The 24,141-nt window shown below is 40.1% G+C and overlaps 1 protein-coding gene across 1 annotated transcript in view; it reads right to left on the bottom strand.

Moving 5' to 3' along the window:
* The window catches only part of nufip2 (nuclear FMR1 interacting protein 2), a 40,391-nt gene extending 17,389 nt beyond the window's left edge, over positions 1 to 23,002 (bottom strand). The window contains exons 1-2 of the mRNA XM_080210389.1: positions 22,809 to 23,002; positions 10,957 to 12,663 (exon numbers count right to left, since the gene is read on the bottom strand). Coding sequence (XP_080066515.1) covers positions 10,957 to 12,663; positions 22,809 to 22,962 — 1,861 coding nt within the window. The 5' untranslated portion in view covers positions 22,963 to 23,002. The remainder of the gene's footprint in view (positions 1 to 10,956; positions 12,664 to 22,808) is intronic.
* Positions 23,003 to 24,141: the final 1,139 nt, after the last annotated feature.

Raw genomic sequence — 24,141 nt, 5'->3', positions numbered from 1 at the left:
TACTTTCTTGTACATAAAAGACCAAATCTTCCAAACCAATGTCTAGACCTGTCAAATGATCCACATTCAAACTGAATATGCATCATTTAGCACATAGTATTAAAACTACTTCGACCAATCTTCAGGAATAGCTTGCATATTTAGATCATGAGGACATTAGTGGTCAAATTCAGCTGTTCAACAGCTACCCTGTTCAGAAATGAAATACAATGGCAAGAAAATGTCCATGAGGAATATATATGTAGAACTCTTCGAAAAATGTAAACGCATTAGCTGCTTTGTCAGAGAGCCTGTGATGCTTTAGTGTTATATGCATTGCTTGACATACTAACAACTAAGTAAACAGAAAAAAGATTCTTGGTTTATTTTTAGGTTTGTACTGAGCTAGCAGAAGAGGTCAGATGCAGCAGCAGATTGAGCCTCAGCACACGGACACGAAAAAGAAATCTGCCTGTCAGGAAGTAACTTGTGTGCTGCGAAGACTGCCAAAGTGTGCCATGAAAAAAGATTTTAAAATTATTCAAAATTCACAATGGCTTCCACTCTGTGGTTGCATCTCTAAGACGTGACAAATCTTGGGCCTCCCACTCACGTGCTGGCTGGAAATGAGGTGCATTTGCATGGTTTAGATTTTTTAGTGTTGGTCAGGCCCCTGTGTATAACCAACAAGATTTGGAACAGAAGACAAAGATCCCATGCATCTGCACAAAAAGCAAAAAACTCAAAAAGGGTGCAAAAACCCTGGGAAAAGAGAGAAAGTGGGAGAGGTTTAAAAAACAGGCGAGAGGAGAGAGAATTAAAAATAAAGTTCCAGTAAGGGAAGATGACAGAAAATAGGTGTACCTCAAGCATTTATTATAGTACAGATGTATGTTACGACATGTAAAAGATTGGGAACCAGTGATCTACACAATGTAATGCCCAATTATTGACAACGTATACAATAAGCCCAAAAACTTGTATTAGAAATGCCTATATCCTAACCCACTAAACTCACTCATCACTCCTGCCTTCAGACAACATTGGCCTGTTTGTCCATACACTTAAAAAAAAATCCTAACCCAAGCAACTGTGGCCCCACCATCTCCGACGTCCCATGGCCCAACTATCCCTCACATGAAACCATGTGCATACCCATCTTCACCCCAATATTGGTAGCTGTCTTCATCTGCCACATTCCCTCTGTAAACCCACCATCACCTAACATTCTGTCCTATGCTAATAGTTTTCTCTGACTATTGTGCAACACTTTGGAATATTTCCCCAAGCTAAAAAAAGGTACCATGCAAATTCAATAGTTGTTGGAACCATGGATATGTGGAGTCCTTGGGTACCTCACACAGGAGGCTATATTCCTCAAGAACACAAGACAATAACCATCAACAATCTATTTGCAAACTAGTATAAGCTGAACCATCTCGTCACCATCTAGCAACCACAAATGCAGGCTTTGCAGCAAGGATGATTGGATATTGATCAAAAGCAGGAGGTCCTGGTTGTCCCCTATCCAAACAAATATTAATGGGGTACAATTTTCACTAAATTAAGACAATATAACAATGGCTACAAAACACTTGAGTCTAGCAAAATTACACCAACTATCAGTTTTAAGATTTTATAGTGAAGACATCAAAAGGGTATTAAAAATATCAAGTTCATGAATGCAGCTGGTACATCTGTTAATTTTAATTGGAAGCATTTGACTAAAAGTAAACTTTGAGCCAAGTTAAAACTATTTTTGGAGCTGAACCAATTGGGTGAAGACTGGTGAAACAATTTCAAGCATGACTAAAACAACTAATTAAGCACATACCATTTGCCAGCCCTTCTCTGCCTTTGTGAATGAGTCCCTAACAGTGCTGCCACATCAACTTGCCCCATTTGCTCAAGAGTGCAAACATAGCACTGGCTTTTCAGTACATTCTTGCCACAACTCATAAGTGCTCTGGAAAATTAAGGCAGGATAAGCCTATCTTTAGTGTTTCTACCAGCCCTCACAAGGAGCTGCACTCTACAAGTTTAAGCTTATTTATGAGGGTCGCAAGTTGCCTCACATTAACACTGCAATGAAGTTACTGTGAAAATCCTCCAGTCACCACACTCCATTCAGGTACATTAAGGAAGAATTTAGCATGATCAATGCACCTAACCAGCATGTCTTTCAGACCACTGGAGGAAACCCACGCAGGCACAGGGAGAACTCCAGTGACCCAAGCTGGCGATCGAATTCATGTCCCTGTCGCTGTGAGGCAGCAGTGCTAACTACTGTGCCATTGTACAAGATCACTGATGCAGAGCTAGTAAGGGAACTCCAAATACCAAAGGGTCTCTTGCCCCTGACCTGGAAAAGGCGCAGAGTGAAAATGTGCACTTGCAGGGGGGCACATGGTATTCCAAGACCAGGATCAGGGCCCAAAGCCTGGAAGGTTGGGCCACTTTCAACAAAGAGTGCCCAACATTTCTATGCAATTTATGCCTCTTCAGTTGGTTTATGTCTTAATTTCACCAGTAGTGACATTGGTGCAAGAAAATGACACCATCTCTCTCTTGATCCTGACAGAAATGGTAAACTCCGAAGTATTTGGTTCCAGAGTTCTCAACTAATACCAGAGTTTCTGAAGCACGCATGGAAGGTGTATTGGTGTTCTTGGTTGCTGCAAGTAACATAAAATTCAAAAGCATCTATGAAATTTTTCACCAATGCACTCTACTTCGATGTATTCTATTGATACATACACAAATTCAATTCATCCAAATGGCTCAAAGACCACAGCCTGAAATTTACAAGCACCCAGTAAACTGCAAATCTTTCAAATAGATTGGCCTCTGGACTACTATTAAGACTACTTCTCCACAACGATTACCTTAATTCTGGTCAACAGCTAAACATTAGAAACATATTCCAGAATGATTTGAGCAACCAGAAGGAAAAAGGAAGCCCATCTTTATCTTGCAAATTAACATTCTTCCCATCAGTTGTCAGATGCCACACTTCACATTACTTGCACATGAACCTTTACAGCACACTCGCACCTAAATGGCCCCAAGCATCGTACCCATAAAACAAAGCACAACTAAATGGTACCTTTAGTATTAAGATATATTAAATCCACTAACTTCCTGCCCTTGATATTTTGGACACTTTTGCCCTCTTCCTTCATTGTGAAAATCTGTGCAAAGAATTTAATAAATCCACCATTTTCTTTTTGTCCTCGAGAGACCCACATTTCCTTTATCATTTGCTTACTTATCCCTTGCAAGCTTATGTATATTCTTTCTTACACCTATTATTGGCATTTATTAGTTAAGCAGAAGTAATTCATGTACAAAAACAATTTTCTGGGATTAAATCTGGTAACATCTTCAAATTCTTTCAGTAGTGGTGTGAAGTTCTCAGTTCATTGCAGAAGTATTACCACTGACTCAATGGGCAACACCAAGTGGTATAGACTAAAATATTCCAATGTGCTTCAGAAAGCCAAAAAAGCAATTTTATTGCTTGTAATTCTTCTGTCTCATAAAAGCAACCATCAACTTTTAGAAACATCAGCAGCTGCTCTCCAATTAATCTCAAGGTATTTATTATTGCTATTTACATTTCTCTGCAACAAAACATTCTTCAGCACAGACCCTGAAAGGCCAAGCTGGATCAAACACAGCTTGATTGTAGAAGTTTGATTACTTTCTCTTTATACATATAGATGGTCAGCTAAGTTGTTCCTGGCCAACTCAAGAATAAGTTTTATCACACGGGGAAAGAGAGCCCAGGAACGGGATGGGAGCAGGGAAATGAGCATAGGGAGAAGAGGATGGGTTAAAAACCACTGCAGATAAAAGATAGGTTTCACAAATTACTGAAATCATGCAAAGACAAGAGCCTTCAACTGTGAATACTTGGTTCAAATTAGCTGTGCAAAATTTAGTTGAAAGCTTCACACTGAACATTAAAGTCACTCCAACACCACTGCCTAAAATAGGAAAATACTACTGGAGGAACAGACACTTCCAGTGTAGCTTATGGATGAATACATCATACAGGTGTACAACAGCATGATGGCACAGTGGTTAGCACTGCTGTCTCAACACTGGGGACTTGGGTTCGATTCCTGAGTGGGTAACTGTGTGGAGTCAGCACGTTCTTCCTGTGTCTGCGTGGGTTCCCTCCCATTGTCCGAAAGAATGATTAGATGTATTGGTTATGTTAAATACTCCCTCAGTGTACCTGAGCAGGCACCACCCGGAGTGTGGCAACACAGGAGATTTTCACAGCGACTTCATTGCAGTGTTAATGTAAGTGTATTTGTGACACTTAAAAAACTAAGAAACTGAACTCAGATTTATTCACAAGAGGTAATAACCTTCTTCAAAACAGCATAAAAATTTGTGGGTTTTTTTTGTCTGTTAATGCAAGTTATGGTTGAACCAGTTGAAGTCCAGGTTTGTTTTGTTTAAGATAATCATAGCAGTTTCACATCTCAATAATAAGTCAGATATCCAATTACAAATCAAAGGCTCTAGAGACTTGTGCAACAAAGCATTAACTGGCATTTGTTATTCGAACAATTCAGAAAACAAAATCAGTACTAAGCACCTCTCTGGTATATTACTCGACTTCCAGTGTCTGTATTGCTGATAAGCTAGAATCTGTAGTTTTGTAATGATCTGATCATAGCCATATATCACACAATGCATTGTCCTACTACACTGATGTGCCCAATTAAGACAAGGTCTCACTCCTGTAAATATACATATCCTGAGCTGAATTAGGAGATTGAGTGGAAAAGTTTATGCTTCTAAAATCAAAGTGACAATTTTCCATCCCATAAGGTAATAAACATACACAAAATTTCATTGGCTCCCTTTGGAAGTGGATGTCTGAGATAGCACGTCTAATTCTTCAGATTTAAATTGGTGATTCTACCACCTGCACTACTCAACTACACACCAAAAATTATAGTTAAGTGTCGCAAGTTAAAAGGTCTACAAGACAGCAAATGGTTTCAATAAACTGAATCTAACCATTCTTCAAAGTTCAACTGATGTCAAATGCAGGCAACTGTCTGAAAAAAATTCATCAAGTAGCCCCTATGGGGTACCAAAAAAACTAAGGATGTGAAGGTTATGCCTGTAGGAGGCACCAGAAGCACGTGGACTTGAAATGCTGCTCAACAACCTGAGGATATTCACATTTCAAATTTTTGACCACAAGCGATCAAAGTACTTGTCAATCAAAAACAATAATTATTTGCACAGAAAGCCTTGCTTTCAAATGCAACATGTTTATTTCCACATGATGCTTTATACTTGCTAAAAAACCTCTATTTATTGTAGCAAGGGATACTTCTATGCATTCAATGGAGTAATGTTTAGTATGAAATACCATGCCAAGGTTTATGTAAATCATACCCTGTTAAAAGTCATTTGAATTTAGTTTACTTCCCTCTTTCCTGATTTGATAAGATTGATGTTCCCCAGCTTGGAGACATCCCAGTTTGCATCTAGGACAAAAAGGAGGCTCATCACTAATGTCAGCTAAATAGCACCTGACTGAAAGTGGCAGGTGGGAAAATACATTGACGATCCTAACATCCCTCCACCCTTCCCCCAAATGAGGAATTTTAACAACTGTACCTTACTCTGACAGGGCAGGAAGAACTGGGTGCTCAAAGCACTTTACCTGCAGCAACTGAACTCCATTAACATTTTATAATGATTCAATCACTCTACTGCAGTTGGACACAACCCCACCCAATAAAGACATTCCCTTTTTGTTCCACTCACTTTCATAGAATACCTGAGTACCTACGAACTATAATGCTAGTAAGGGAGAGCAATCTGCGGTGCCATGGATGGTCATTTTAAAATCTCCATCAAAATTACCATTGCTAACATCTTATTGAAGAAATAAAATTTCAAAAAATCCCTCAGCAACAAAATCAATAGTTATCCTGCCTGCAAGATATTAACACTTGAAAGCCGTTTATCATCCCTTTGCAGACCATTTTCTACTACATTGTCCCAAGCAGAGAAATATCAAATGATAAATAGCAGAGTTAGTGCAGCTAGTGACCAGAGCTAATTAAGTCGATTTTCTCTCTTCCTTTGCATCTCCCCATACCCAGTAAACCATTCATTTGAATACCATAAATACTAAGGGCACATGGTTCACTGAGTTGAACTTGGAATTATCTTATTCTGGTAACCGCAAGTAGAACTTCATTTGCAACTTGCAATTTTATTTCTCCTTGAAATCATTTTGATTTGCTGCCATTCAGGGTTATTCCCCATTTTCTCATTTTAATGTGAACTCACTGCATTCCAGTACAAACACAATTGCTTTGAAGAGCTTAATTTTAATTATCTAACATAACCAGTGCAAGATGCATAAATTTGGTATTGCTCAACAGCAGGGGCAAATCAAGATTGGATTAGTATTTGCCAACTGGAACTGGCATATATAGATGGACTTACCATCCTGGCATTTGCAGTACTGGGATGGTCACAGCAGTCTACCCTATCAACTTAAAGATTTGGTAATTAAAGCTGCTAACCAAGATCTGCTTGGAAGAAATTCTGACACCTACATATAGAAAAAAGTTAACACTACACACAATCTTCCTTTTAATAAAGCTTCCCAGTCCAACTACGTCTGCTATCAGTTACTCTGCTCAAACCACTGCAATGGTAGTTTGATCCCTCATCATAAATCACACCTTGATCTCTCTTCCGGAGAATTCCCCTTTCAGCATCTCATCTTGTTCCATAATCGATAACATTGTTCTTCTGTACTAGCCACCAAATATCCCCTCTGATTGCTTCCCTCTGTACCAAGTGACTTCTCATTCTCAGTAACAAACACTATTCTTTCCTGCCCTATTTCCTTGCTATACCCTCATCGGCAAACAGCTGAGTCATTCACGCTTAAATGTGACTAAACTGCAAAGCATTATTGGGGGTCACAAAACATCATGCAGTGAGACACAAAACAAGCAGTTTTTCTTCACAATCTTCTTCCTCGCTGGCACTCTGAATTAGCATCCTTTTCTAGTTTCTCTGAATTCATCTTGATGGGATCCACTGCTTGCTCTTCCACTTTAATCCCATGAAATTGTTTGAACACTCCAAGTTCCTTCCTGGATCTGGTATTACCTACTATAACACTCCTTCAAATTTGTCAAACCTCCTAAAAAAACTAAAAACTATTTGCAAACTACCACACCAGCTCCAACCTTCTATACCTCTCCAAAATTAAATATCTGAGTCACCTCTTAAATCCGTGCCCACTTTTAGCTGAAGTTTGTTTCCCTCCAAATAGCCTTCTATCCATTGTCTCTGTCGGTTCACTACTACAATGATACACAAAAGGATGAGTTAGGATCAGGAGTAGGCCATTTAGTCCCTCAAGATCATGGCTGATCGGATGGTGACTAACTATTTTCCCATCTACTCCCATACTCTTTGACCCCTTGTCAATCAAGAATTTAACTCAGCTTTAAAAATATTCAATAACTGCTTCCACCACTGTCTGGGGAAGAGAATGCACAGACTACGAGTAGCCCTCTAGAGAGAAATAAAATCTCATCTACATCTCAAATGGGAGGCCCTTGAAAGTTCAAGTCTCACAAAAGGAATCATTCTCCCTGCATCCATCATGTAAAGTCCCCTCAAAATCTCATGTTTCAATAAGATCACGTCAAACTTCTAAACTCCAATGGATACAGGCTCAACCTTTCCTCAATGAAAAGCTTTCCTTCCTTGAGTTACAGCCAACATTTGAACATGGATAACACAGTGGAGCTGCATTTGTCTTGTTTCATTCTTATCTTGCCTGTTGCAGCTAGAGAACCAGTCTCCCTTCTTGCTCCCACTTTGTTACCACTAGGTATCACCCAAGGATCTATGCTTGGCCACCTGCCAATCTTCATGCTGTCCCTTGGTGACATCTGAAATAATGGTACCGATTTCCATGTGCATGTTGATATCAGGCTTTACCTCTCCTCCACCGCTTGAGCCCTCACCTGTTTCTAAATGGTTTGATTGTCCAACATTCATTAATAGATGAGCAGAAATTTTGTCTGATTAAATACTGGGAAGACAGCATGTCTTCAGTCCTTGACAAAAACCTGTTCCATTGACACTGACCACATCTTGTCCACAACCTTGGTGTTACATTTGACTGAGCTTCCCAACACATCTCCACCAAGACCGCCTATTTCCATCTCCATATCATCCAACACCATCCTTACCCCAATTTATTTGTTGCTGAAATGCTCATGCATAGCTTTGTTAGGCTTTAGATTAGATTATTTCAATGCACTCCTGTTTGGCCTCCCACTTTTGGCACAGACTTGAGATCACTGATGTTGCCTGTGTCCTAGCACACATCAACATTGACCTCTGGTCAATCTGTCATGAATTTAAAATTCTCACCCTCGTTTCCAAATTCCTCCATGGCTTTGGCCCTCCACATCTCTAATTTCCTTCAGCCTTAGTCCCCCCAGATTACTGCACTCCCTGACCATTCCCAAATTTGAAGGCTGTGCCATCAGGTGTCTGGGCTTCAAGCTCTGGAACGTGCTCCTTATACCGTACCACTTCTCTTTTCCTCTTCTAAGCAGCAAATTAAACCCCACTTCTGACCAATTTTTGAGATCTCATGTGACTGTCAAACATTATTTCCAACACCCTTAGTCTCAAGCACAAACTTATCAAAGTACAGTATATCACAATGCTATGGTGACAAATGTACCACCTCATATTGTACCAAAGTACAGCTCAAGGTGAATTCAGGCTATTTCCCTGGGCTGCAAACTTCAGTTAGGAGGGTTATAATGGCATCACATTTACGTCTTAGGGTCCCGAGGTCAAGCACAGGGAGTGGGGGCACAAAGGAAAAAAATAAAAACTCAGACAGGAATTCTTCTTTTCATCTGCACTCATTCCAGCTGCGTAGTGTGAAGAACATGATCAGGGTCAAACGTGAAGACCCACGCAGCAAAAGCTGGTTTGCACTTTAGACCAACGGAACAATGAAAACTAATAGAATGCTGCCAGTAACAAAATACATGGCTGGTAGCACACCATAGGTATCTTGCAGTGGAAATATTTATACAACTGTCTTCATTAGGCAAGATAATATTCAGTTACAAAAGTCTTTCATCCAATCCCTCTAAATTTCCCAGATATTTGCTCTAGACTGATGTTTTAGAATTCAATTTTTGGAACAGGAAACTATTGATTTGCTTCAAACTTTCAGTAGACCTTCACTTTCATTTTGAAATTGGAGCAGTTTCACATCCAGCACCGCAAAAGCGTGGTGTAGATCTATGCTACCTTGAAACAAAGCAGTATGAAACCTATTTTAGAAATTGGTTTCATGATTGTCACTTCATGAAACCCATTTCTAAAACAGGTTTCATGCTGCTGTTTCAAGGTAGTATAGGTCTACACCATGCTTTTGCAGCGCTGGATGTGTAACTGCACCAATTTCAAAACGAAAGTGAAGGTCTACATAAGAACATAAGAAATAGGAGCAGGAGTAGGCCATCTAGCCCTTCGAGCCTGCCCCGCCATTCAATAAGATCATGGCTGATCTGTCGCTGCTCAGTTCCACCTTCCCGCTTTCTCCCCATAACCCTTAATCCCCTCTCTTATCAAAAACCCATCAACCCGCGTCTTAAAAATATTTAGCGAGGCAGCCTCCACCACTTCAACGGGCAGAGAATTCCAGAGATTCACCACCCTTTGAGTGAAGAAGTTCCTCCTCAACTCCGTTCTAAACCGCCCCCCCCCCCACCCCTTTTTATCTTGAGGCTGTGCCCCCTAGTCCTACTGTCTTTTTTGAGCGGGAAGAGTCTCTCCACCTCTATCCTATCCATCCCATTCATCAACTTATAAGTCTCAATGAGATCTCCCCTCATTCTTCTAAACTCTAACGAGTACAACCAGAAGTTTGAAGCAAATGAAGGCTGAAGAGCAGGCCTGAAGAAAAATACTTTATCTCGTCCTTGTCTACGTAACATATTAGCTTTAATAATGTTAAAAAAAATTTAAGATAAAGCCAATTTAAGAGCAAACTAGAATTTAAATGGTGAAAGAGGGTAGGGTAAAATTGAGGTTATGCGAATGGATTAGCAATCCAGAGACACTGGTTCAAATCACATTATGACAACTGGGAAATTTATATTCAGGCAATTAAAATCTGGAATGAAAAGATAGATTCATAGTCTCAGAAATGGTGACTGTCCAAAAAACCCCCCATCTGGTTCACTAACATCTTTCAGGGAAGAAAATCTGTCATTTTTACTCAGTCTGGGTAATGATCTAACACAGTAAAAAGTCTGACAACAACAGGTTTTAGTCCAACCTATTTATTTGATAATATACTCACAAGCTTTCGGGGTGAGTATATTATCAAATAAATAGGCTGGACTAAAACCTGGTGTTGTCAGACTTTTTACTGTGTTTACGCCAGTCCAACGCCGGCATACCCACATAATGATCTAACTACAGGCCACAACACTGGGTGAAGTGCTCTGGAATAGACTAGTACATCTCAGTCGAATTCACAAAGGCAACTACCACCAACTTCATATAAATATAAATCCTCGTGCATATATTAGGTTTAACAATGTTAAAAATAGTTGAGATAAAACCCAATTAATTCAAAGCAAACCACAATTACAAGATTGGAAAAAGTGTCTTCTATCTTATTTTATACCAGGACCATGACAACTCTATATGCAATTCAACTAAAGTCGAACTCAATCTCATTGCAAACTCTTAGCCATGTGCTAAAAAGTTGAAACCTTTGAATAAGAATAACCCCTGGATACTAAGAAAGGGTGTATGAAGTCCATTAGGAAAAATCCATTATCAATGCTATGAGATCCTCAGAAAGCAGCTGCCCTGTAACATCCAATTTTCATTTCTGTGCAAGCTCCATTGAAATATTACCTTTAGTGTGATACATAACAGCAGATTTCAAGTCAAATGACCCAAAGCTGTCTTTTCTGTCAAAGCCTCTGTGGTACCTTGGGTGTTCTTTGGCTGATGGCACCAAAGCATTGGTAGAAGAGGCGTGATGTGGTGTTTCATTCCCAAAATCTTTTGGGACAAAAACTATTGCACTTTGGCTTGTAGCAGCCATCTTTTGCAGTTCACTAACATGTGGTTCCATAGGTGAGGCCACGCCCTCAGCAGAAACACCAGCCACGGTGGCAGTCTTCATGACACTGCTGAGAACCTGAGGGCTAGTCCGTTTGTCTAATTCATAAGCCTTTGGAAACACAGGAATTTCAGATCCTGATGACAGCAGTTCAGCACCCTGTGAAACCAAAGTGGCAGCACATTCAGCCTGAAACGTCACCTCCAGAGGTGGGTTGTCCACAGATCTTGCAGTGGCTAACTCAGGTCCAGCACTTGGCTCATTTATAAAAGATAATCCCCATTGGTTTTGGAAAATATCCCCCAGATTTTGTTGAGTTGACTGTGATGGCAGCTCCACCTGCGTTGTGCTAGGAAGCACAGATTGCATATTTGAAGGGTAGAAAAAGAGACCCTGCTTTCTTTGTTCCACGGCCACTGGGTCTGTGCCATCAGGGGACACTGAGGTCTCACTCCCAGATGAGGCAGGCACTACAGTATTAGCAGCAGTAACTGTTTGGACTCCTGAAACACCAATATGCCCATCAGTCACTCCTGAAGCCAAACCATTGGAAAAGCTAGATGAGGTGACAGCTTTCACAGCAGACATAGGAACCTGTGACAAACGACCTGAAGCTTGTGCCTGAGTGTCCACAGCCAGTGACTGATTTGAGGGCGATTTGTTGAGGTTCTCTTTAACTTTACTTGCATAACTAATCTTGGGAACAATTTTTGCACTACTGTTGTCCACTGGAAAGACTGGAGGCGGTTTAAAGAGTGTCCAAGAGTCTTCTTTTGAAGTTACAGATGCTGCCTTTGATTTGGGTCGGTCTTCATACTTTTTACCAGTAAGTTTCCCATCAGAGTTTTTTCGCTGGGTTTCACCAGTTCCAATTTTCCCACGGGCTCCAGCTGGACTAACTGCTGTAAGTTCATACCTACCACTAGGCTTAACATTTTCTAGACGATTTGCCTTCTGCTCCGGTACCTCAAGTTTGGCATTCTCGAGATCCAATTTTGGGACAAGTGGATTCCCCTCGTGCTGCATGATTTTGTCTTGAAACAAATTTAAGTTCTCAACACCTTTGTCGCTATTCCTCCTGCCCTTACGTTTCTTCGGTGTGGTGTAACCACTTTCAGACCCGCTACCATCATTGTCAGCTGAATTCTTGACAGAAAATCCATTCGTAATGTACCCAGAGCTGCTAGTTATAATACCATTGAGAAATGTCAATGCCTCCTTTTTCTCAATTGATCTGCTATCCCTAGATTTATTCTCAAAGACTTTGTCATTCTTTTTGTCCATACTGTTCTTTTGATTATAATTCTTTGTTTTACTACCCACTCTGTTATGTGCAATAGTTTTTGTTGTGTGCCTGGGGTTGAAATTAGTGTCTAAAAATTGCTTCCTGCCATTCGTTGCGCTGGAAGAAATCAAAACTACATCTTCAGTTTCCTGACTTGCTGTAAATTCAAGCTCATCTTCTGATCCAGCATCACCATTTAATTCTTCGAAACCTAAAAAGAGACAAAAGTAAAATCTTAATTACATTTACAAAAGAAAGTAACTTTGTTGGGATTGCAGATTCTCTATCATATCAAGCATACTATGCAATCAATTAAATTAAAATAGTGTTACATGAGTTGACTTCTGACAATAGCATTTCTACACAATACCCAAGAATACCAGGAGAGATCCACATGGTGCACAAGGAGCAATTCTTCAATGTGTGCTATGATTCCATGAGGAACACGTACTCAGATATAGGGATGTAAATAAGCTCCAAGCATTCTTTTGGCCATAAAACAACCATAACTAATGAATGAACACCAGGACTTAATGGTAAATGATGCTCCATTTCACATATACCATTTGAATTAATCATGATGTACAAATTTATTCCACCAATACTCTGAATTGCAAGAATTTTGAGACATACAGAAATTAGACTGTGCTAGGGATTTGATTTCTCACATCAGGCATTAAATCCAATGCTGATCACAAGTGCCTGACAGATAGAATCCCTACGATGCAGAAAGAGGCCATTTGGCCCATCAAGTCTGCACCAATTCACCGAAGGAGCATCGTACCCTGGCCCATCACCTCCCACATTTAGCATGGCTAATTCATCTAATTTAACCTAGATCATAGAATCTCTACAGTGCAGGAGCTCATTCGGCCCACCAAAATCCCACCCAGGCCCTATTCCTATAACCCCACGTAATTACTGCACTAATCCCAACACTAGGGTCAACTTAGCATGGCCAACCAACCTAACCCACACATCTTTGGACTGTGGGAAAAAACTGGAGCATACGGAGGAAACTCATGCAGACATGGAGAGAACGTGCAAACTCCACAGTGACCTGAAGGTGGAATTGAACCAGGGTCCCTGGTGCTGAGGCAACATTGTAACCACTGTCTCTGTGCCACCCATAAACCGAAAGGAAAAACAAAAAACAAGCAATCGCCATAGGCTTACTCCTAACAAATAACTGAGTGCATCTTAGCACAAGATTGTCTGCTATTCAGGAGAATTCCAAAACACCAAAAAAGGGACAAAAAGATGAATAATTCTATTGATGATAAACTTCAACAGGATACTCAATATAAAGAAAAAAACGTGAAAATTCTCAAATAACTTGGCCCACAACATTGTCAACTATAGACAAGACTGTAATCTAAGCAGAAGATTCAGCTTGAGAACTAATTGCTGGAATTTATGTTTTAAACATATCACATGATGAGAAATCAAACACCAATTACTGCAGGATGGGAATCAAAATTGTTGTGACGATACCCTACGGGTCTTATTAAATTGGTAAAATCTATATTATGGAAGAACCCTCCAGAAACAGTTATAAAGCACAGCTAAATAATTGGCTTTAGATCAAACCACTGGTGAGCATATTCTACTACACTGACTTGTCACTCAAAACAAGAGGAAGGTCAATAACCTAACATCCTCAAAAACTGGATGTACAGATTTTAACAAGTGTTCACTCAGTACACAAATTGGGAAATACACATCCATCAGAGGTGAGGGAAAGGGAGGGGGAGCAGGGGAGAACAGTGATAGGGAGGAAAATGCATGCTAAGAGCTTGGTTTATTCAGTAAGGGGAATATTAAAAGATATCAATTAGTGGAAGATTGGCACAGCAGCAGCTTGTAATGTGCTTGTTTCACAAATGCTTTAATATTTAAATAGAAACTCTCCCTAAGTCTACAACAAGTCTCACGAGTTAAATCAAGAATTAAATTCCCACTTAAATGTTTCAGTATTAGAGGTATGGGTTGCCCTACTGCAGAATGTGCATTTTTCCAAGATGTCAGAGGGATTTAAAGATCAGAGATTGTCCTGTCTTAGTCTTCTAAACTGAGACTGCTGATTAGAGGAAGCCTAGCAATGACCAGAAATCAAAGTGGACCAGCCATACAAATACTGTGGTTACAAGAGGTCAGAGGTTTGGAATCCTACAGCATGTGACCCACCACCTGTTTCCACAAAGCATGCCCATCTACAAGGCACACAACAGGAGAATTTGCAAATACACCATTCCTTCCCTGTCCCTGGGTCAAAATCTTGGAACTCCCTTCCTAACAGCACTATAGGTATACCTACACCATAAGGACTGCAGCAGGAGCACACCACCAGTTTCTCAAGGACAACAGGTGAGAGGGCATGGGATCCAAGGGCCTTTGGCCTTGTGGATCCAGAACTGGCTTGCCTGCAGAAGGCAGAGAGTGGTTGTGGATGGGTCTTTTTCTGAATGGAGGTCAGTCACCAGTGGAGTGCCCCAGGGATCTGTTCTAGGACCCTTGCTGTTTGTCATTTTCATAAATGACCTGGATGAGGAAATGGAGGGATGGGTAAGTAAGTTCGCTGATGACACGAAGGTCGGTGGTGTTGTGGATGGTCTGGAAGGATGGCAAAAGTTGCAGCAGGACATAAATAGGATGCAGGACTGGGCGGAGAAGTGGCAGATGGACTTCAACGCGGATAAATGCGTAGTCGTCCATTTTGGCAGAACCAACAGGATGAACGAGTACACTATCAAGGGCAGGAGTCTTAGTAGTGTTGAAGAGCAGAAGGATCTTAGGGTCCGGGTCCACAGGACTCTTAAATTGGCCTCGCAGGTTGAAGAGGTGGTCAAGAAGGCGTATGGTGTACTGGCCTTCATTAATCGAGGGATTGAGTTTAGGAGTCGGGAGGTAATGCTGCAACTTTATAAGACCCTTGTCAGGCCTCATTTGGAGTACTGTGCGCAGTTCTGGTCGCCTCACTATAGGAAAGACGTAGAAGCTATTGAAAGGGTACAGAGGAGATTTACAAGGATGTTGCCTGGACTGGGAGGCATGCCTTATGAAGTTAGGTTGAGGGAGCTGGGTCTCTTTTCCCTGGAGAGACGAAGGTTGAGAGGCGACCTGATAGAGGTTTATAAAATGTTGAGAGGAATGGATAGGGTGGATTCTCAGAGGCTATTTCCCCGGGTTGAAATGGTCGCTACGAAAGGACACAGATTTAAGGTGCGGGGAGGAAAGTACAGAAGTGATGTTAGGGCTAAGTTTTTCACTCAGAGGGTGGTGAGTGAGTGGAATCGGCTGCCGTCAGTGGTGGTGGAGGCGAACGCGGTGGGGTCTTTTAAAAGACTTCTGGATGAGTATATGGGGTTTTATGGGATTGGGGGTTATAGATAGGTGTTGATGTGATCGGCGCAACTCGTGGGCCGAAGGGTCTGTTTGTGCTGTAGTGTTCTATGTTCTATGTAACTATGGGCCAATAAATGCTGGCCCATAAACGAATTTTAAAAATACGCAGACAAGGAGGAAGAAAGAATTAGAATTAAGAGCCAGATCAGAGTTATAAAGGAGATTTACTGTTTGAATATGACCATACTGGAAAAAACAGACTAAGAACTGATGAAAGTTGCCTTTATTTTTGACCCTTTATTAGCTTCGTGTTCAACTTGGCTCATAGATGGTAATGTTGCCCCTGAAGGTTGGGAATTCAAGAGGCACTTCATTGGGGCACTAAGCACAATCTAAGTTGATACTTCAGTGCAGTACTAACTGGCTACTGATCTCTTTTGTAATACCTAATTCACACAAAAACTAAACTTTAGAAGTAATTTAGTAGTAAAGCATTTAGGTGCATCTGAAGACACAAGTGCATTATATAAATGAAGTCTTTTTCTCTATCTTTTCATTAACAGACAGTGGCGATTTAGCTGTCAAAACAGTAGCTGTCTCAACTCCTTGGTACACAAATTTTAACAATAGAACACATTATAAAAATATGATTCAGTCTAGTAATAAAGAATATAGATCTTTCACACAATAGATTTTTTAACCAGTCATACGAGTTTAAATCACGATGAGTGAACTGGATGATGCAGGTTAGTACACGATCCACTAATCTATGGGACCACACATTAACAGAAAGTATTCCCTTATGGTTGCAATACTCCCATGTACGATGATTTTGGACAGTCTAATTGCAGTCCGAGTGCACACTCTACAATTGAGTAGCGTTGCCCAAGCAGCCACCATCCAAGAACCGTGCATAGGGAAAAAAAACAGTGGGGCAGCAAAGGATGGCTGCTCATTTTGGACCTAAAGGACACTATCCTTCTATTCAAAACATTCCAACTTCAGATGGAATACAAAATTTAAACTTCTACCCTAGACAGCCTGCCACTACAAAGTTTAGCAGCCACTGGTAAACTCTGATGCAGCATTTACAACATTAATATTTTCCCACTGACCATTAACAGATCCTTATTTCACACAGCAACTTAGGAATGTGATGGATCTCAGTGTTTGCTACAGACTCTCCAGGGAGTGGAGTACGTAATGAAAAATGGATTCTTGAAAGATTGAGACACTAATAGCAAAGGTTTGGCCAGAATGTGTAATTTTCATTAATTTGTCCCTACTTAAAATTTGCTGTGTGCAAGTTAAGAGCATGTGAGAGAGGGTACATGTTGTGCCTCTCTGTCAAGCAGTTGATCAGGTACAGTGTGAACCAGTTGCTGAATAAAGCTCTCTCTTTAACATATTAATGTGACTTCAAGGGGAAGGTCTGGCACAGCACTTATAATTTAAAGAATTCAATTTTACACATGTGCATTTAATGAAAAGATTTTTTGGTATAGAACAAACATTCAGCTTTGCCTCAGAGAGCTGCCAAGTGAACTGCCTTCTTGTTGGACCAGGTCATTGGATGAACTGGAGTAGGTGACACCATGAAAACAGAACTTGGATTAGTTGGGTAGAAATATGAAATTTAAGTGCAGAAACTTAAAACTGTTGAAAGTCTCATGATATTAACAGTAACTAAAGTTTACTGAGGTCAGCCGCTGATGCAAAACTGCACAACTCGATACCTGAAGATTCTCTGATGTTATTTTCTTGACAGGGAGAACATACAATATCAGAAGTGTGCGATAAACTGATAGGCAATTTTACTGAAAGTTGAATGACTGATGTAATTATAGTGTAACACAGCTTATCCATGACCTCTGTTCTGAACAGCACAACTGTGGCAGTTTTCAAGAGGGCATTAGTGCTATAAGAACATTACAAGTATTTTTAAATTTCACAATAAAGGTCAACAATGCTTCATTTTACCTATATTAATTGGCATAACTAATAGTTCAAAGTTCAAAAATCTTTTTGGCAGAATTAATATACTGAGGTCAAAGCCATTTTTCTAATCCCAAATTAATCATACTGTTCCACCATATGACTTTTAGCACAAGGAAATTAACAGATCACAAAACTTTTCAGAAGCAAAAGACAGAATTGCTAATGCAAAGAACACAGATGGGCAGTATTTTGCTAACCTACAATGAGGTGTTATTTTTCTTTTTACAAAGACTATCCAAATTGAGCCTAATAGTTAAGTACACCAAAAAGTATTCAATTTTATTGTAATACTATTTAAAAATCGTAATTTTCAAAGAATTTACTCATTTCATATTTCATCAATAAACTTAGCAGACCTATGGTATATCAAAATAGAACGTTCCATAAATGAATCGAGTGCCTCAAAGGCAAAATTGGAAGTAACTTGTCAAAGATCATTTACAAAAAGGAACTCAGCAGTAGAAAATTAAACAAATATATTAATATTGTATTTTAAAATGCTGTTTTAGTGGTTTATTTTTATTACAGAAAAGTTATTACTGCATTATAAGTGTTACTTCTAGCTGATTATAGAGTAAAATGATCAAACTTCTTCTGAAGACAAGAAACTTTTTTGGACCTGTTCACTGTCTTCAATGAAACTAGGAATTACATTTAATAAGATAACTCAAGAACCATTAGCCTGCCTTCTGTATTAAATATCTGGTCATTTATTCAATCTTTGATTTGGAATTACTGAAGTAAACACAAAGTGAAACAAATAAAGGGGTAGTTTATTTTGAAGCAAAATTAACCAGGTCTCAATTGGATTAAAAGGAGAAGCAAACAGGTACATCAACATATAGTTTCTCCATATTATACTTGAAAGTTTTAGTTCTAGTTAAATCTTCCCTTATAGATTATACCACACAACGTCCAGATACCTGTCTTAATTAAGAACTTGTATTTAGATAGCACCTTTAACACAATTGTTTGACACCGAGCTACGTAAAGTGACATTAGACCAGATGGCGAACAGCTTGGGCTGTTGAGAGAAACAGGATTTAAGGAGGGTTTTTAAAAGGAGAGGAAGACAAATATTCAGGGAGAGGGTGGCACAGTGGTTAGCGCTGCTGCCTCAAAGCGCAGGGGACCAGGGTTCGATTCTTAGCTTGGGTCACTGTGTGCGAAGTCTGCACATGCTCCCTGCATGCGTTTCCGCCAAGTGCTCCAGTTTCCTTCCAGTCTGAAAAACATGCTGGTTAGGTACATTGGCCATGCTAAATTCTCCCTCAGTGTACCCAAACAGGCACCAGAGATTAACAACTAGGGGATTTTCACTAACTTCATTGCAGTGTTAATGTAAGCCTACTTGTGACACTAATAAATAAACTTTAAATTCCAGAGCTCAAGTCTTTGGCAACTGAAGGTTTGATTGGGGCAATTACATTCAGGTTGCAACTCCTGATTGTCTGAGGGCTTTGGGAGGTTACAGGGATGGAGATGGTCAAGCCCACAAATGTATTTTAATACCAAGGATGCAATTTAAAACTGAAGCTTAATCAGCAGCCAGTGGTCAGCAAGGCTGATGAGCAAGCAGGGTCTGGGTAAAGTTTTGGATCACCTCAAGTTCACAAATATTAAGTAGCCAACAAGGAGCACCTTGAAATAGTTAAGTTGAGAAATTAGGGTTTCTGCAGCAGATGGGCTTGGTGCAAAGCCCCTTTCAGATGCCTTGATAATAGTTCAGAAACTTTAAAGAAATCATGAAGAACCTGCCAATGCAAGTGAAAATCACACACCAAATTGGACATTGCAAGGAGGACCATACTGGATTCCACTCACCCAAGACAGAGTTAGAGATCTGCAACTCTATTAGATGACCCATAAAGGAAATAATCAATAAAGTCACAAAATGGAAAAACCCATAATGTTTTGATTCACACTGGCAATCTATTTGGCACTTGAACAGGATTAGTGGTTACTACGCACCATGAAAAATATTTGGTATTAAAATACATTTTGTATTTTCAGCTCTACAAAATCTCTGTCTCAAGGGTATAAGTTCTACAACTGAATTTCACATTGCATCTGAACAGCACAGTCAAAGTACTGTGTGAAACAGCATCAACACCAGCCTGTTCTTCATTCCAACTTTCACTACTGTTAAAGGTAAAGTGAATGGCAATGTTTCAGGCTTCAGCGTATTGAAAATTACTTTAACAGAAAGGGTGTTTCTTGAACAATTTAAAATTATGGATTTCAAATTTAGACCAATAGAATAAAGTCAGTATTGTCAGATTTGAAGGTTCATTCAGAAAATCTGGCCAACTCCACTTAGATGAAATTTTTCTTCGCCTATAAGCTAATTAGAGTTGAACAGATATCTAATTGAAACATGATTGAGTATTGTCTAATCTGTGTCACTAAGCAATGGCGAGTACTAACAGTGACTCCTCACTAACATAAACCTCCAGATCCCACAACTGCTGCTGGAATTCAAATTAAAAATCTGCAGCACATTAACGCGCATAGATTACCCTGAATGCAAATATAAAGTTCAAAAACAGTTAACTCATTTGCTGGCATCCAGGCATTTGCAATGGCATGATAGATGTTTAGAAATATTTATCTAATATTATTGGGCACTCAACATTTCAGATATTTTTCTATGTCTATAATCATATTATACTGCTCACAAAAACTTAAATCCAGGGTGCCTATGAGAATTGTACATTACACATTGTTAAATGAAAGATTGAACCAAATACTCGGGGAGTTAAATTCAGTAAAGATATAAAAACACTAAAAATATTTGAAATCGATCCCGAAATAATGGAAATCAAACAAGTCATATCAGGTTATTTCGTGAGTAATACGCATTTTGCCAGCCTACGCTTTGGATCTTTAAAAAATGCGGTTCGATTCCACAAACATCCCTAAAATATATTTTAAGATTAAGCCAAAATAAATGTTATCCTAAATGTTTAATGAAATATTCGCGATATTTCGAGAGTTTCAAAAAAAGTGTTCGATACTCCGGAGTGTAACCAACCCTCCCCGCCCTCGTTTAGACTTTCCCACGTTGCAAGCCGAGTCTGTGCCGCACACTGCACCTGCCAAAAAGTGAGCCCCTTCATTCCCTGGCGATGAAAAACCAAAAATAACCTTAGAAAATCGCGAATATATATAAAATCCTTCAATCTTTAGAGGAGGGAGAGAAGACGGAATTAATCAAGAGATACTGGTTTACGTTATGAAACCGTTTGCGAATTGGGAGGGGTGTAAAAGCACCGAGACGATTCTAGAAAAGTGACAACATTCCTGGGTTGGGGCACCTTTCAGGACCAGATGTGACGTTAACAAAAACTGGGAGAGAAAAGGCCTGTCCCGATATCCTCTCCTCCTCAGTTAATGCAAATGTCCGGAATGGATTTTAGTTGTTCTAGGAAGGTGGAATAACGATTTAACAGAAAAGACACAAAAAGAGCAATGTATCTTCCTTTGTAAGATTGCCTGGGACAGATGGTTAAGGTGGGGAAGGGAGAGTATCGTTTAAAAAAAAATTACCACCCGCTGTATGTGCCCAGAATGAATTTTAGTCACCCCAAAGTGGAGGAATAATGTATATTTTTTTTAAAAAATCACAAAAAAAAGTAATGTAGCTTCCCTGTTTGGGAGAGCGAGATTGAGGTGGGAAAGGGACAGTGTTGTTTGAAGGAAAATTTACCATCCTGTGTGCGTGTGCGCCCAGAATATAGTCACTCCAAATGTAATAAGGACTTAAAACAACAAAAAAGAGTAATGTACCTTTCTTGCCCGGGAGAGACTGAGGTGGGGAAGGAAGATTGAGTGTTTTGAAAGAAAATTTGCCATCCTGTGTGTCTAGAATGGATTTTAGTTATACAAGAAGGTGGAATAATGATTTTTTTAAAAAAAGTAATGGACTCTCTTGCCTGGGAGAGAGTGACTGTGGTGTGGAAGAGCAAGAGTGTTATTTGAAAGAAAATTTACCACTGTGTGCGTCTGTCCAGAATAGATTTTAGTCACTCTAAGGAGGTGGAATAATGATTTATAAAAAACAGACACAAAAGAATAGAGTAATGTACCTTCTTTGCCAGAGAGAGGGGGTTGAAATGGGGAAGAGAGTGAGTGCGTTATTTGAAGGAAAAATTACCACTGTGTGCGTGTGCAGAATAATTTATCACTCCAAGAAGATAATGATTTTTTTTAAAAAGCAGACACACAAAAAGAGTAATGTACCCTCCTTGCCTGGGAGAGAGAGAGAGATTGAGGTGGGGAAGAGTGTGTTTTATTTAAGGAAAATTTACTACTATGTGTCTGTGTGTCCAGAATAATTTTAGTCACTCCAAGGAGGTGGAATAATGATTTAAAAAGAACAGCCAAAAAAAATGCACCTTCCTTGTCTGCGAAAGAAAGGGGGATTGAGGTGGGGAAAAGGAGAGAGAGAGAGAGAATGTTGTCTGAAGAAAAATTTACCATCCACTGTGTGTGTGTGTGTGTGTGTTGAGTGTGTGGCTGGCTCCTCGAACATGGCGGACAGGAAATGGCAGCTGAAGAACATTCCAGTGAGCCGGCATCATCCCAGCCGGGCCGGCAGGATAGAAAAAAAAACACACCACACCACCAGCAGCAGCAGCAGCAGCACAGACTAGGCGCTTGAGCGGCCGAAACAGGGAGGGACGGGGGTGGTAGTGGTGGTGGAAATGGCAAACTGCAGAGTGAGGGGGGAAGAGAGAGAAAGAAAATAAAATCTCCACACGGCCTTCCGCCGGGGGAGGGGGGGGGGGATAGAGGCCTCGGGGCCTAGAGTTAGTGAAGCAACCAAGGTCACCAAGAAGCGCGGCGGCTGCACAAACCCAGCCCCCTCCCTCCCTCTCTCCCCCCTCATCATCCCCGACATCTTTCACTTCACCGCCTCGCTCCGTTTTTTCTTATTTTTTTCGGTGGTTTTAAAAATATTGTATTTATATCTCTCTCTCTCCACACATTCATTCCACCGAATGATCTCACCTGCTTTCTTCTTCTTTTTCTTCGTTTTCTGACTGTCTGAGACATCGCTGACTTTGGTGATCAGCTCGCCGCCGGCCTGCCGCTGCCGTTGCTGCTGGGCGTCTCCATTGGTGAGGGGAGCGGAGGGCGGCTCGCGGCTGCACTTCTCCTCCATCGAACGCGCGCCGAGACAGAGAGAGAGAGAGAGCCACCGAGACAGAGGGCCCGCACTGCGCCTGCGCCCGCCGCTTACTCAACAGGCGGGCAGCTGATTCGACACTTCCACCTGGCCCGCCCCCACACACGCTACATCCAGCAGCACTCCACAACGATCAGCAGATTCCACACACATACCAATCCCCTCTCCCAATTCTAACAGAGAGACAATTACATGTAGTCTATTTGTACATGTTTATATTTATGTATGCTTCTACATACCAATCTCCTTTCCCAATTCGAATACAGAAACAATTACATATAGTCTATTTGTACATGTTTATATTTATGTATGCTGCTATATGTATGCTTTGATACATAATATTCATATATCTAACTATACAAGCATACATTTTATGCATATATGTAGTATATACATATATACAAATCTACATTATATATTATACATATGAATATGCATAAGTTGAATATATATCTACCTATGAATATTTTATATATATGCAAAAAATATGTTTGTACAGATATATATTAATATTATAGAAACTCTACAGTGCAGAAAGAGGCCATTTGGCCCATTGAGCCTGCACTGACCACAATCCCACACAGGCCCTAACCCATATCCCTACACATTTACCCGCTAACCTGCACATCTCAGGACACTAATGGGCAATTTTAGCATGGCCAATCAACCTAACCTGCACATCTTTGGACTGTGGGAGGAACTGGAGCACCCAGAGGAAACTCACGCAGACATGGGGAGAATGTGCAAACTCCACACAGATAGTGGCCCAAGCTGGGAATCAAATCCTGGCCCCTGGAGCTGTGAAGCAGCAGTGCTAACGCTGTGCTACCGTACCACCCCATATATATATATGTCTATGCATAAAATGTATCTTTGTATATCTATCTATATATCATTTGTATGCATCACAAAGTTTGCTTTGATATATAAATGCATAGATATACAAACATACATTGTATTTATTATATATGTGAATAGGCATAAAATGTATGTTTGTATATCTATATATTTTATGTATACATATCAAAGTTTGCTTTGATATATACATCCATGCATATACAAACATACATTATGTATGAATGAATACGTAAATCAAAGTTATGCTTTGATACATGATAAAACTTATATGCATGTTACATTCTTTTATACATATGA

This window comes from Carcharhinus amblyrhynchos, chromosome 23 (genome assembly GCF_965287045.1).
Source record: "Carcharhinus amblyrhynchos chromosome 23, sCarAmb.v2.hapA, whole genome shotgun sequence".
In the NCBI taxonomy this organism is placed as follows: domain Eukaryota; kingdom Metazoa; phylum Chordata; class Chondrichthyes; order Carcharhiniformes; family Carcharhinidae; genus Carcharhinus; species Carcharhinus amblyrhynchos.
This window is presented reverse-complemented; position numbering and strand designations above follow the sequence as displayed.